Source organism: Muntiacus reevesi, chromosome 22, assembly GCF_963930625.1.
Source record: "Muntiacus reevesi chromosome 22, mMunRee1.1, whole genome shotgun sequence".
NCBI lineage: Eukaryota > Metazoa > Chordata > Mammalia > Artiodactyla > Cervidae > Muntiacus > Muntiacus reevesi.
The window spans coordinates 37,242,411-37,256,970 of record NC_089270.1 but is presented as its reverse complement, the minus strand read 5'-3'; the positions used below and the strand labels follow the sequence as shown (position 1 = coordinate 37,256,970).

Sequence of the window (14,560 nt, the reverse complement as noted above, 5' to 3'; positions counted from 1 at the left end):
GGTATGATGAATGTTTCTGTTGCAAGTTGTTGAAATGAGAGGTGATGATACCATATGGTATGAGAAAGATGTAACAATTCAACCTGTCAAAACACATTTGACAAGAATATATAAAAGTTATCAATTTTTCTCTCTTATTTTACTAACTTAAAAGTTTTTATATCTTCTAAATTGAAAAAAGAAACCCTGAAAGTATGTTATATATTCTTTAAAGTACTTCCTCTCCTTGCATTCCAATTATCAAGCTTATCAGCTCTCTTATTTTAAAAAGTTAGTGGCTTCTAAGACTCTTGTTGTAAGTCTGAAAAACATTAGTCCTTAAATAATGAGTCTGGAAACATGATTCTATCTGTAAGTTTTAAAAAACAAAAGATGTCAAATTTGTTGCCATTATTTTACAGATCTTGATATATTTCTATCTCATACTAGAACCGCAGTTTTCATCGATTACAAGAGAAAAATCATTAGTAAGAAATGCAGACTTAGATATTTTTTCATTTACTTTATCCTATTCAGAGTTTCAGGTTTTCAAAAAGTCATGAGAAAATATGAAGATCAATTTTGTAACAGATATCTTAATGAATTTTCATGAACATTTCACATATAATTTTATGTTGTTTATGTCTTACTTGATCAAAGAATTACATTTAGTGAAACACTGCACTTATTAATATACTTTTTGACACTGAAGATACAATATATTTATTAATTAAATTTGGATTTCTCATGTAATACAAAGAACTATTAGTTTCTATTTTAATGTTCATTAGGAATCTGGGTATATAGCCCATTTCAAATGAAAATGTAGAATTTCATAGCATATACTAAGCCTAAAGAAATCCAGAATAAAATATCAAATAGACTGAAGCTTTCTCAATCTAAATATTAATTTCAGAAAAAGGCAGTGATTCTCCCTTGCTCTTTGGATTTCTAGTTAATATATGAATTTCCAAAACGCTTAAAGGGGAACCTGTTTTTTTGCTGTAGCTCTTTTTTTGAGGTCAAAAGGTCAATACACAACAGCAAATGTAATAACAAATATGTGTATGGTACTTTTGTATATTAAAATTATATGTTGAGTAATTTTTTGCATATTAAATAAAAGGAGCATTTTGGAACTTTTATTTAATATACACAACAGCCCTGTGAACAAAGATCTATATTTATACACATTTCAAAGATGAAGAATGTGAGGGTCAGAGAAGTTGAATAATGTGCCCAAGGTTGTAAAATGCTCATCTAAGTGCAGGCAGGTCAATTCACAAATTAGTGCTTACAGTTACTAAGATACACTATCTTTCATGTATTAATATTTATAATCATACAATGATCTTATTTGCTTTCAATGTGATTCCAAAATTTTATATCTTAATTATACGTGTGTGTTTGTGCTTAGTTGCTCGGTCATGTCCGACTCTTTACAATCCCATGAGCTGTAGCCTGGCAGGCTGCTCTGTCAGTGAGATTTCCCAGGCAAAAATACTGGAGTGGGTTGCCATTTCCTTCTCCAGGGAATCTTCCAGACCCAGGGATTGAACCCACATCTCCTGCATTGCAGGAGGGTTCTTTACTGTCTAAGCCACCAGGGGAAGCATCTTATTTTCATGGAAACTACCAATTCATTTTATAAATTTTCATAAATTCATTTTTATAAACCTACTAATTCATTTTATAAATTTGATAGATGGAGATACTAAAGTGTAATAAATTTTTCGCTGTTTGTGTCCAATATGCTAATTCATTACTCATTCTCATAATTGATGCTCCTAATGTCTTTCATATGTAAGTTAGCTCTTTGACCATATTGTACTGAGTTATAAGAATTTGTATAGCATTGAGTTGGGGGGATAATATAATTAAAGTTTTATTAGTCATTTATTCAATATTTATTACTCTTGATTTATTATATACTCAATTCTTCCTAATTTCAGACTTACCCAATTTATCAGCAGTGTGAAATTCTGTGATTAAAAATTTAAATTTGATGTTTACTCTCCTCAACTCTGTAATATTATTGTAAGGACATTGAGGGATAGGAATGAAAATGTTTATGACATATTCAAAACCATTTATTTTCTTTATTTGGTTCATTTCACTCTCCTCTTAATATTTTTATATGAGCAAATTGTAAAGATATAGCTCTTAGTAGTAATATATTAATAGTAATAAAATCCACAGTTGAAATAGAATCTTCTCTATAAATTTTATATTTGTTATGCTTTCATATTTTTCAAAGGATTTTAATACCTTTAATGCTAACTAATTTAAACATATGACCATGATGAAACATTGTTTATATTTTACTCAAAACCATTGAATTACATTCTAAATGACTTTTCATTTTAATCTTCCTACACTGGTTAAAAAAAGATAATGGAATAATAATATAAATCTAGAATGGTAATGTCCCACTAATATAAAATACATTTGAAAGAAACATAAAAACTGTCAGGATCTCTATCATAAGTGTTACTAATGGATTGAGCATTTTCAGGATAGCGAGGTATAAACATTGATATGTTTAGATTTTTCTCTGATCACTACTCTTCTAACTATGCTATCTCAAATATCCCTTATCCAACCTGGTAGCAAATATCTTAACTCTGTCTTAGACAGATCTTGCTACTTTGCCATTCTGGTTATTAAATATTGACCATTTTAAAACTTGAATAACATCCCATTTAAAACATTCTTCCTCCATTGCATGTTAAGATTTGTGGCTGCTGGGTTTGTATTCATATATCTGATTCTTTTCTTTCTATTTCCACTGTTTTATATATTCTGTGAACACTGCAGTCATGAAAGACCATGTCTTTACTATTTTGTCTTTTTTTCTTTTATAAATAGTGACGAATACTCTCATTTTGAGAAACTTACTCCTATTACATTTAGCGTTCCTGCTGCTGCTGCTGTTGCTGCTAAGTCGCTTCAGTCATGTCTGACTCCACAGTTACCCAAACCAAATCCAAGGAGAAATATCTTTATTCCTTTGATATAGTTTTATATCAGGAAAAGTAAATTCAGCTGCATAATGAACCTGGAAATACTGGAATACTGACCAGAATGTATATGTATATCATGATTGCTCTCTTTCTCACAGTTAAATATGCAGTTCACTCACTGTACAGTTAAATATGCAGTTCAGCACCAATAAGGTAGTTTGGCAATTCCAGAGGGTCTTGGGATGCATTAGCCTTGAAGTTGATAAGACCAACAACTCTAGCTTGGGGATTAAATCCTATTCTCAGCTAGGACTCTCATGACTCCATCTTCCTTCACACCAAACCTTACTCATTCAACCATATAAAAAAGAAAAAAAAAGAAAGAAATTATGTGTATCTAATATAATGAAGAAGAAATTTTAAAAATAGTTAAAGAATTAGTCTTTTTATCTTGAAGTTTAGGTAATACTTCCTTTTAAAAATTTATTAAAAATAATATTCTATTTTGAATTGTTAAAGTCAGAGAAGGAATATCCTATAGCTAAACTGATTCATTGTATTGCTTCTGTCCATTTGTCATCTGTCTATACTGATGTATTATATTATAAGACTTTTGGCAAACCACTCCAGTATTCTTGCCTGGAAAATCCTATGGACAGAGGAGCCTGGAGGGCTGCAGTCCATGGGATCACAGGACTCAGACAAGACTTAGCAACTAAACCACAATTATAGCATTAATTTATAAGTTAATGTTTTGGTTATGAAACCTTTTGAAGATGTATTTTTCTGTTTTTAGCTAAGCTTCTATGAGGCTAGATTTTAATAGCCCTTTTGTGTTCTTTGGAATTATTATAGACTATATAAGCATATGCATAAGTATTATCAATCTACGTGCAAACGTGCTAGTAACTTCAGTTGTGTTCAACTCTTTGCGACCCTATGGACTGTAGCCTGCTAAGCTGCTCTGTCCATAGGATTCTCCAGGCAAGAATACTGGAGTCGGTTCCCATGTCCTTATCCAGGGGATCTTCCCGACCCTGGGATCGAACCCATGTGTCTTATGTCTCTGCATTAGCAGGAGGGACTTCCCTGGTGGCTCAGATGGTAAAGCATCTGCCTACAATGTGGGAGACCTGAGTTCAGTCCCTGGGTCTGGAAGATCCCCTGGACAAGGAAATGGCAACCCTCTCTAGCATTCTTGCCTGGAAAATCCCATGGACAGAGGAGCCTGGTAGGCTACAGTCCATGGGGTCACAAAGAGTTGGACACGACTGAGGGACTTCACTTTTCACTTTTTTTACCACTAGCACCCCTAACAATTCTCTACCGTAGAGGCCCCTAAAAATTCTGATCTTGATTCTAAGGATCACTCTAAAAAGATAATATGATGACATTAATATTTAAAATTTTGAATTTTAAATATAAGGTTAAAATGATAAATGTCTGATAAAAGGAAAATGTATTTACTAAGAAAAGTGGATCTTTTTTCTTATTTGTACCTTGAAAACTACACAGTATGTTTTATTTCATTTTCCATGTCACTACTTGTAAATTCTAAGATAACTTATAAGTTCCTATTAACATCTGCCAAGAACATCTTAAGCGTTTGTGACCATATTTTCATAAAACCTTAAATAATTACAGTAAAATTGTTTCAGTCTTACAACTTGGGATGAATTTCTGTTTCAGTGGACTTTCATTGGTGAATCAGAATGAAAATTATTCAACTTTAGAAACTTGTTATGTAGATTTTTTTAAAATAAAAAGTGAATCAATAGCATATACCTTTGTTACCATAACAGGTGGCAACATTATCATCAATTTAATTTAGATTTGATGAAAGACATTCTGAAACTAGATTCTTTAAGCCAGTAGAATATCTGACAAAATGATGGAAAATAACTGACATATTATAGATAAACTTTAGTGACATTTAGATTTTAAACTATTGTATATTATTCATGTCATTCTGGAGGTAAAATTAATGAAGAGTTCTTTGTCATTAGTGTGAATTTCTACATTGCAGGTGAACTAGAGATTCTTACAGCTAAAACCTGCTTTAGTAATTATTGCACAGGCTAAGGCACAATAAAAATTACTCTAAATTTTAGTAGCTTAAATTTACCTTAGAGTATAGAAATCAGTGGTCTAAATCTAAAAGGTGACTCCCCAACAGTAAACAGCCTTTCTTTTAGATCTGAGGCTGTACTGTCAATGTCTCTTAGGAAAAGAGAAGGATAAAAAGGTCCAGGGAAGCTCAATTCCAATCTTTTAATTGCCAAGACCCAGAAATGTCACAGTTCACCTATGTTTATATACCCATGAATTAAACGCATTGCCATCAGTTCAATTCAGTCACTCAGTCCTGTCCGACTCTGCAAACCCATGGACTGGAGCACGCCAGGCTTACCTGTCCATCACCAGCTCCTGAAGCTTGGTCAAACTCATGTCCATTGAGTAGGTGATGCCATCCAACCAGCTCATCCTCTGTCGTCCCCTTCTCCTCCTGCCTTCAATATTTCCCAGCATCAGGGTCTTTTCCAAGGAGCCAGATCTTCGCATCAGGTGGCCAGAGTATTGGAGTTTCAGCTTTAGCATCAGTCCTTCCAATGAATATTCAGGACTGATTTCCCTTAGAATTCACTGGTTTGATTTCCTTGCTCTCAAGGAAATCAATATGCAAGCAAATTTGGAAGAGACTCTCAAGCATCTTCTCCAACACCACAGTTCAAAAACATCAATTCATTGGCTTTCTTTATACTCCAACTCTCACATCCGTACATTACTTCTGGAAAAAACATAGCTTAAAATAGATGGGCCTTTCTTGGCAATGTAATGTCTCTGCTTTCAATATGCAGTCTAGAATTGTCATAGCTTTTCTTCCAAAGAGCAGGTATCTTTTAATTTCATGGCTGTAGTCACCATCTGCGGTGACTTTGGAGCCCAAGAAAATAAAGTCTCTCACTGTTTCCATACTTTCCCCATCTATTTGCCATTAAGTGATGGGACCAATGCTATGATCTTCATTTTTTTGAATGTTGAGTTTTAAGCCAGCTTTTTCACTTTCCTCTTTCACTTTCATCAAGAGGGCTCTTTAGTTCTTCTTCACTTTCTGCCATAAGGGTGGTGTCATCTGCATATCTGAGGTTATTGATATTTCTCCCGGAAAACTTGATTTCAGCTTATGCTTCATCTTGCCCAACATTTTGCATGATGTCCTTGCATATAAGTTAAATAAGCAGGGTGACAATATACAGCCTTGAGGTACTCTTTTCCCAATTTGGAACCATTCTTTGGTTCCATGTCTGGGTTCTAACTATTGCTTCTTGACCTGCATACAGATTTCTCGCAGATAAGGAGGTCTGGTATTCTCATCTCTTTAAGAATTTTCCACTGTTTGTTGCAATCCACACAGTAAAGGACTTTGGCGTAGTCAATAAAGCAGAAGTAAATTTTTTGGAACTCTCTGGCTTTTTCTATGATACAACGGATGTTGGCAATTTGACGTCTATTTCCTCTGCCTTTTCTAAATCCAACTTGAACGTCTGAAAGTTCTCAGTTCATATACTGTTGAAGCCTCACTGGGAGAATTTTCAGCATTACTTTGCTAGCGTGCAAGATGAGTGCAGTTGTGTGGTTGTTTGAACTTTCTTTGTCTTTAACTTTCTTTGGGATTGGAATGAAACCTGACCTTTTCCAGTCCTGTGGCCACCACTGAGTTTTCCAAATTTGCTTGCATATTGAATGCAGCACTTTAACAGCATCATCTGTTAAGACTTGAAATACCTCACCTGGAATTCCATCACCTCCACTAGCTTTGCTTGTAGTGATACTTCCTAAAACCCACTTAACTTCAGACTCTAAGGTGTCTGGCTGTAGGTGAGTGATAACACCATCGTGGTTATCTGGGTCATGAAGATCTTTTTGTGTGTAGTTCTTCTGTGTATTCTTGCCACCATTTCTTAATATCTTCTGCTTCTGTTAGGTCCATACCATTTCTGTCCTTTATTGTGCCCATCTTTGCATGAAATGTTCCTTTGGTATCTCTCGTTTTCTTGAAGAGCTCTCTAGTCTTTCCCATTGTATTGGTTTCCTCTATTTGTATGCACTGATCACTGAGGAAGTCTTTCTTATCTCTGCTTGCTATTCTTTGGAACTCTGCATTCAAATGGGTATATCTTTCCTTTCCTCCTTTGCCTTTGGCTTTTCTTCTTTTCTCAGCTATTTGTTAGGTCTCCCCAGACAACCGTTTTACCTTTTTTAAATTTCTTTTTCTTGGGGTTGGTCTTGATACCACCTGCTGTACAATGTCAGGAACATCTTTCCATAGTTCTTCAGGCTCTCTGTCTATGAGATCTAATCCCTTGAATCTATTTGTCACTTCCACTCTATAATCATAAGGGATTTGATTTAGGTCATGCTCAAATAGTCTAAGGTTTTCTCTAATTTCTTCAATTTAAGTCTGAATTTGGCAATAAGGAGTTCATGATCTGAGCCACAGTCAGCGCCCAGTCTTGTTTTTACTGACTGTGTAGAGCCTCTCTATCTTTGGCTGCAAAGGATATAATCAATCTGATTTCGGTATTGACCATCCAGTGGTGTCCATGTGTAGAGTCATCACTTATGTTGTTGGAAGAGGGTGTTTGCTATGACCAGTGCATTCTCTTGGCAAAACTCTGTTAGTCTTTGCCCTGCTTCATTTTGTATTCCAGGTGCAAACTTGCTTGTTACTCCAGGTATCTCTTGTCTTCCTACTTTTGCATTCTAGTCCCCTATGTTGAAAATGACATCTTTTTTTTTCTTTTTTTTTTTTTTGGTGTTAGTTCTAGAAGATCTTTAGGAGTTCATAGAATCATTCAACTTCAGCTTATTCTGCGTTAGTTGTTGGAGCATAGACTTGGATTACTGTGATATTGAATATTTTGCCTTGAAAATGAACAGAGATCATTCTGTCATTTTTGAGATTGCACCCAAGTGCTGAATTTCAGACTCTTGTATTGACTGTGAGGGCAACTCCATTTCTTCTAAGGGATTCTTGCCCACAGTAGAAGATATAATGGTCCTCTGAATTAAATTTGCTCTTTCCAGTCCATTTTAGTTCACTAAATCCTAAAATGTCAATGTTCACTCTTGTCATCTCCTATTTGACCACTTCCAATTTACCTTCATGAATAGACCTAACAATCTGGGTTCCTATGTAATGTTGTTCTTTACTGCATCGGACTTTTACTTCCATCACCCATTCCATCCACAACTGGGCATTGTTTCCACTTTGGCTCTGTCCCTTCATTCTTTCTGGAGTTATTTCTCAACTGATCTCCAGTAGCATATTGGGCACCTACTGACCTGGGGAGTTCATCTTTCAGTGTCCTATCCTTTTGCCTTTTAATACTGCTCATGGGGCTCTCAAGGCAAGACTACTGAGGTGGTTTGCCATTCCCTTCTCCAGTGGACCACGTTTTGTCAGAACTCTCCACCATGACCTGTCTTGGGTGGCCCTACATGGCATGGCTCAAGTTTCATTGAATTAGACAAGGTTGTGGTCCTTTTGATCAGTTTGACTAGTTTTCTGTGACTGTGTTTTTCATTCTGTCTGCCCTCTGATGAATTGCCCAGTAAATTGTTAATCTAATTTTCTGTTAAGAAAAGTAATAGTAATAATTTTCTGTTAATGGGTAGGGCTGTGTTCCCTCCCTGTTGTTTGGCCTAAGGCCAAACTCTCAACCCACGCCTCCACTGGAGACTCCTGGACACTCACAGGCAAGTCTGACTCAGTCTCTTGTGGGGACACTGCTCCTTTCTCCTGGCTCCTGTGTGTACAAGGTTTTGTTTGTGCCCTCCAAGAGTCTGTTTCTCCAGTCCTGTGGACGGTCTATAATCAAATCCCAATGGCCTCCATAGTCAAATTCCCTGGGGGTTCTCTGTCCCTTTGCCAGATCCCCAGTTTGGGAAGACTGCTGTGGGTCCTAGAACTTTCTGAACAGTTCAAGAATTTCTTTGGTATAATTTTCTGCCATTTGTGTGTAGCTAACGTAAACTCTGGGAGTTGGTGATGGACAGGGAGGCCTGGAGTGCTGCGATTCATGAGGTCACAAAGAGTCGGACACGACTGAGCGACTGAACTGAACTGAACTCTAAGTAAAATTGGAATTGCAGTCTTTACTATTGAGTATAGCAAGCAGTTGATCCCCAGAATTACCAACAAAAATCACAGAATTGCACCCTGATATCTCTCTTTTTTTGGTATTTCTCAAAAAGGCAGACATCTCACTCTAGCAATTATAGTCCAAGTTCTATATATGTATATATATGTGTGTGTATATATATATATAAAACATTTTTAGTGAGTCATAGTTACTTTACAATGGTATGTTAACTTCTGCTGTAGAGCGAAGAGAATAAACTCTATATTGTTTTTGAAACATTTAGGTAGCTTAAAGAATTTTATATAGCATTATTGTAGGTTATCCCTACATGTTAACCTCTGTAACTTTCTTTACCTAATATTGTACTGTATAAGTTAAAATAGTCATTCTAAGCATACATTTAGCATCATAGATGGAAAATTTTGATACCATTGGGATGCATATAGTAGAATAAATATCATGCTATTATGTTCTGTAAGTTTTCAATATTAATATAAGTATAGGATTTTCTTTTTAGGCACAGTTTACAAGTGTTAAATATGATCAATTCTTAGAAATTCTTCTCCATTTTTCTTTTTACATATCCATGGCATTTTTAAAATTTTTCTTAGAATTTCATTTTCTGGCTAAAAACTCTCTTTGAATCTTCTGGTTCAGCACTGTCCGATAGAACTTTCTGTGATGACAGAAATGTTCTACAGCTGCCCTGTCCAATATGGTAGCTACTGAAGTTTCTAAGTATTTGTAATGTAACTAGTGTGACCAAAGGAAATGAATTTTAAACTTAATCTCCTTTTAATGAATTTAAATTTAAATGTAAATAAACCCATGTGGCCAGTAACTCCATATTAGACATTACAGTCAGTTACTCCCTGCTCCATCTCCAAACTTATTTTCACCACATCTATTTTACAGCATAATATTTACTCCTGAAGCATCATCAAATGATTTAGCTGTTTGACATTTATTAGTTTCTGTTATATTCTTTGGGGTGGTAAGAAATTCTGTATTTTCAGAATGAAAATAGTCTAATAGTAACTATGGGATCTTTATCAAACACTGTGTCAGGTGCTATTCTGAGCACTTGATACATAATGTATCATTTCATTATCACAGGAAACTTACATTATAATTATCACCATTTTATAGATGTAATAATTGACACAACCACAGGTAAATTATTAATAATTTTTGCCTAAGATCAAATAGCTAGTAAGTGACTAAGTTATGATGTAAACCTCAGGCAAACTGGCTTCAAATCCCAGGCTGTCACTCTGTTCTTTACTCTTTTATCACCCTGGAGAGTGAGATTTTTTATCTGTGGTTCGCTTTGTTCAGAATGCATCACAGTTGGAGCCTTTCTAAGAGCTTTACTTTGTATGCATGATATCAGAAACCATTGCCTCTGGCTAGAGGTAAGAGAATAGAGGACGGAGTTTTCTGATTCTTTTCAGTCCTGTCACAATTCACTGAGAAGCAACTATGTTTAAAAAAAAAAAAAAAAGATCCAAAATATCCCCTAACTAATCTCTACTAATTTGGTGCTTGGATCTCATTTTATGTGGATGATACTAAATAGTGCATATTCGTGATAATAGACAGGTACTGTCTGTTTGCTCCTATTGCTACAAAAGATTGTTCAAAAATTTTTGTCAATGCGCCATCAGAAATAATTTTAAAGTAGTCTTGATCATTTTCAAAGGGTTTAATGTTCTGATTTAACTCAGATCAATCATCTGCAAGTTAAAATTACTCAGAAGTGTACTGTCCATAATTAACTAATCTTACCTACTAATATTATAGAATAAGGAGACCTTTAGGTGACATGAAATCTGTCATTTTAAGTATGCCCCCAAGCCTTTTCCAGGTTGCTCATAAGATTTCTCATTCTCTAGAGAAATGTGGTCTCTTAGAAATAAATGTCTCTGTCAAGGCACAAGTAATATGTGCACATGATGAAAAAAAATGGAATATTTTAGTCTCATAAGGGATATTGCAGTATTGTAAAATTGATTTTGTTCCTTGTTATTTAGGTTCTCATGGTCATTTTAGGATTTACCTCCTGGATATAAAGGGAAGATTATGATGCCTTCTAGGGAGGTGGGCGACAGAGGCCTTTGGGAACCAGGAGAATATTTTTCATATGAAATTCTTTGTCATAAAATGCTAATGTTGGTGTTCTTGTCTTTATGTCTATGCATTCTTTAGCTATGAGGATAACAGACCCTTCATCAAGTAAGAATGACCTGAATGGCTGATAAATTCCATTTATCAGTGTGGTCCCATGAACCAGCTGTCAGATCAGTACTGAAAAATCATTAGAGCTTCTGTCATTCACATTGAGGCAGAAGAGCAAACTGTGCAGGAAAATAATCAGGCATACAACTTCTCTGCAGAATAAATCTGCTGCAGGTGTATTGCCAGAGAAAGTCTGCTCCACCTCTTTTAATTGGATATCACCTGCCCTTAGTGCCACAGTAATAGCAACTCCATGTGGTACAGACTTGTTTTGCTTTTATTAGCTTTCTCCTTCCATTGTGATGTGCTCCTCTGTGCTGCATATGTCATTTCTGTTGCTTGTTCGGACATCTTTCATCTAAAACTATTTCATGATTTAGTGTTATATCTTCAAATGATTTTCTGGATATGAAACTACTGAGTTACAAATGATACTAATGAAGTTTTTAGGCTAAATATCCAAAAGAAGGGGAAATGCCTCCTTCAAAAATTAAATCTTGCATATGCAAAATAGCCTCTTTCAAATTTGACACATATCTTGATTGTCGATCATATCTTTTAAGCTTCTGAAACAAAGCTACAAGTCTGTACTAATCTAATAAAAAATAAACGTAAATGTTAAGATTTGGGCTTTTTCTCCTTTGTACGTTTTAAAATTCTATGTCCTGCAGCAATAAACATAAAAGATTGGCAACCTTTGGGTGGTCTTGCTGTAGACTTTCAGTTTGTTCTTCTGGTGAAGAGTCCTTTGTTTTCATTTTCTCCACAGTACCATTTCACTTACTTCTTCATGCTCTTTCTTCTTTTTTCTTTAGAATTTGGGCTCATCACTATTTTATATCATTAACACTTGAGCCCATTATGTGTTTTCTAGTGGATAGCTGACTTGAATATTTTATTGTATCATTTTATTTCTAAAGCTGAATAACAATTTAGTCTTGGTTTAATGGCAACTCTTTCCATTTTTCCTTTTTTCAATATCTGTAAAAACTGAGAGCTTTATCTTGAAAGTTCTCATACTTCTGAATCTGCTTGTGAAACAAGATGTTAACTTCTAAGATGTTTTCTAATTCATATATACAAACATGTCACATACATGTTTGTGGCATGGCAAACTTCCTTTAGGGATTCTTTATTCAAGATTATTAATGTTTTAAATTAAGCACATTAAAATTAGTGGATGTTTACATCTGAAATATAGTGACTGATGGTTATAGAAGGAAAATGGTAAATATTTGAGATTAGTAAGACCTTAATAATATTTGACTACTCTGGGACATATCTTTCTTAAGATGTAGTTCTCTCTGAAAACTTTATTAAACCCAGCTTCAGATTATAGTAAATATATGCAATTTTCCATCCTTTGTTTTGCAAAGTTTCAATCCCCATAAATATTCATTTCTTAGACAATGTAAGTAGAGGATAATAGTCTGCTGAAAAGAAATATTAGTTTACCATGTTCAGGAAAGTATATTGGGAAAGGAAAGGATGGGCTAAGACTATAGAAATCTAGACTGTTATGGTCCTATCGTATGTACTTAGAAGTTGAGAAGTTTCCATTTTCAATTATTGGATTCCTATCTATTGGAAAGGTCTATTTTATGTTGATAGTGAATACATAATACATAACCACAAATATATGGACTTTTGTCATCCATTTACTAGTATTGTGAATGGCAGCTTGAAGGAAACTAAGGGAATGGAGTTAGAATGAGAATTTGTCTTCCGTTCTGGACTACTTTGTTCATACCTCTCCATCCCATTTTCAACTTCATTATCTCCCATGAGTTTACAGACACTCCAAAGACATGAAGGTGTCCTGAGCCTTTGGGCTTCTTTTCAACAAAGCTGCCAATTGCCTGATTTCCAAAGTCTAGTCCAACATAACCCAGAAGACAGCAATCCAAAGGCTGAAAGAGTAGATGGTGATCTAGAGGGGAACTTTTTTTTATTTACTATCTACTGTATTTCACATTTGTTCCACATAACTACTGAATCAGACAGATTGAACTTTTGAAATTTATATGTGTTCCATATATTGGTTCCTTCTGTTTTTATCAGTACACACTAAATTTTTTTATGGAAAAAGAGGAAATTTGGAAAAATGGGGTAAAAGTGTATCAGGTGAAGCACTAATGGAAAGAGTCTATAATCAAACAAATGTTATCATACCAATGAGACCAGTGGAGACTAACATAACTTTACAGACTTTCCCCCCTTGCCATTAACCATAATTGCATCTCCATATCATTCACATATGTGCTGCAAATACATGAATAGTTTAATAGTACAAATCTGCTTTTGCTTAAATGAATTTCTGTGTTCATAACATTTTCATTCATGTATATCTCCTCAAGCTTGAAAACTTGTAAGTTCTCATTAAAATCTTGAAGTACTTATACCACCTGTCTTACATTTCCTGTCAATAAAACTTACCGTAACATTTTTTTCAGTGTCAATATTGTTGATATGATATGACTATATTAATTAAAGACAAACTATTTGATAACCCTTAATTTTCTCTTCTCTTTGCAGGTCATGGGTTATAGGTGCAATAGCTCTTCTCTGCCTATTAGGATTGACCTGGGCCTTTGGACTCATGTATATTAATGAAAGCACAGTCATCATGGCGTATCTCTTCACCATTTTCAATTCTCTACAGGGAATGTTTATATTCATTTTCCATTGTGTCCTACAAAAGAAGGTAAGCTAGAATTCTCTGTTCAGGAACAAATGGCATACAAAAAAAAAAAAGAATAAATGGCATATATTCTATGATAACAAAACACCCATAATATGAGTCATTCTTGATTTTTTTGTCTCTGAAAAATAAATATATTATTTGGTTAATTTCATGTTTATAATAGAAAAGAAAGACATAAAATGCAAGTGTCAAAGTTGATGAATGTGTTAACAACAAAAGACAGAATCATATTTTGATTTAGACAGTGCACAAAAATAATATTCTTATAGATTTGACCTTATTGTTTTTGATATCATTATTGGCAGACACATGGAATTTGTATATTGGGAAGTAGATGTTCTAAGATGTATGGAGCAAAGAGTATACATATGCATATATTATATGGCATGGCATAGGAAATATATATTTTTCTATTTTTTAAAAAACTAGTGTATTCTAAGAAATATAATATCTAAACAATTTATTATAGAAAGCATTTATTATTTTAGTGAATGGTAAAATACTTAGTAAATATCTCTATGTGTGTGTTA

At 34.4% G+C, this 14,560-nt stretch overlaps 1 protein-coding gene across 5 annotated transcripts in view; it reads left to right on the top strand.

Moving 5' to 3' along the window:
* Positions 1-14,560, top strand: part of ADGRL3 (adhesion G protein-coupled receptor L3) — a 938,528-nt gene that overhangs the window by 870,471 nt on the left and 53,497 nt on the right. For all 5 annotated transcript variants that reach the window (XM_065913896.1, XM_065913892.1, XM_065913894.1 and 2 more), the window contains one exon: positions 13,862-14,030. In XM_065913896.1, the coding sequence (XP_065769968.1) occupies positions 13,862-14,030 (169 nt within the window). The remainder of the gene's footprint in view (positions 1-13,861; positions 14,031-14,560) is intronic.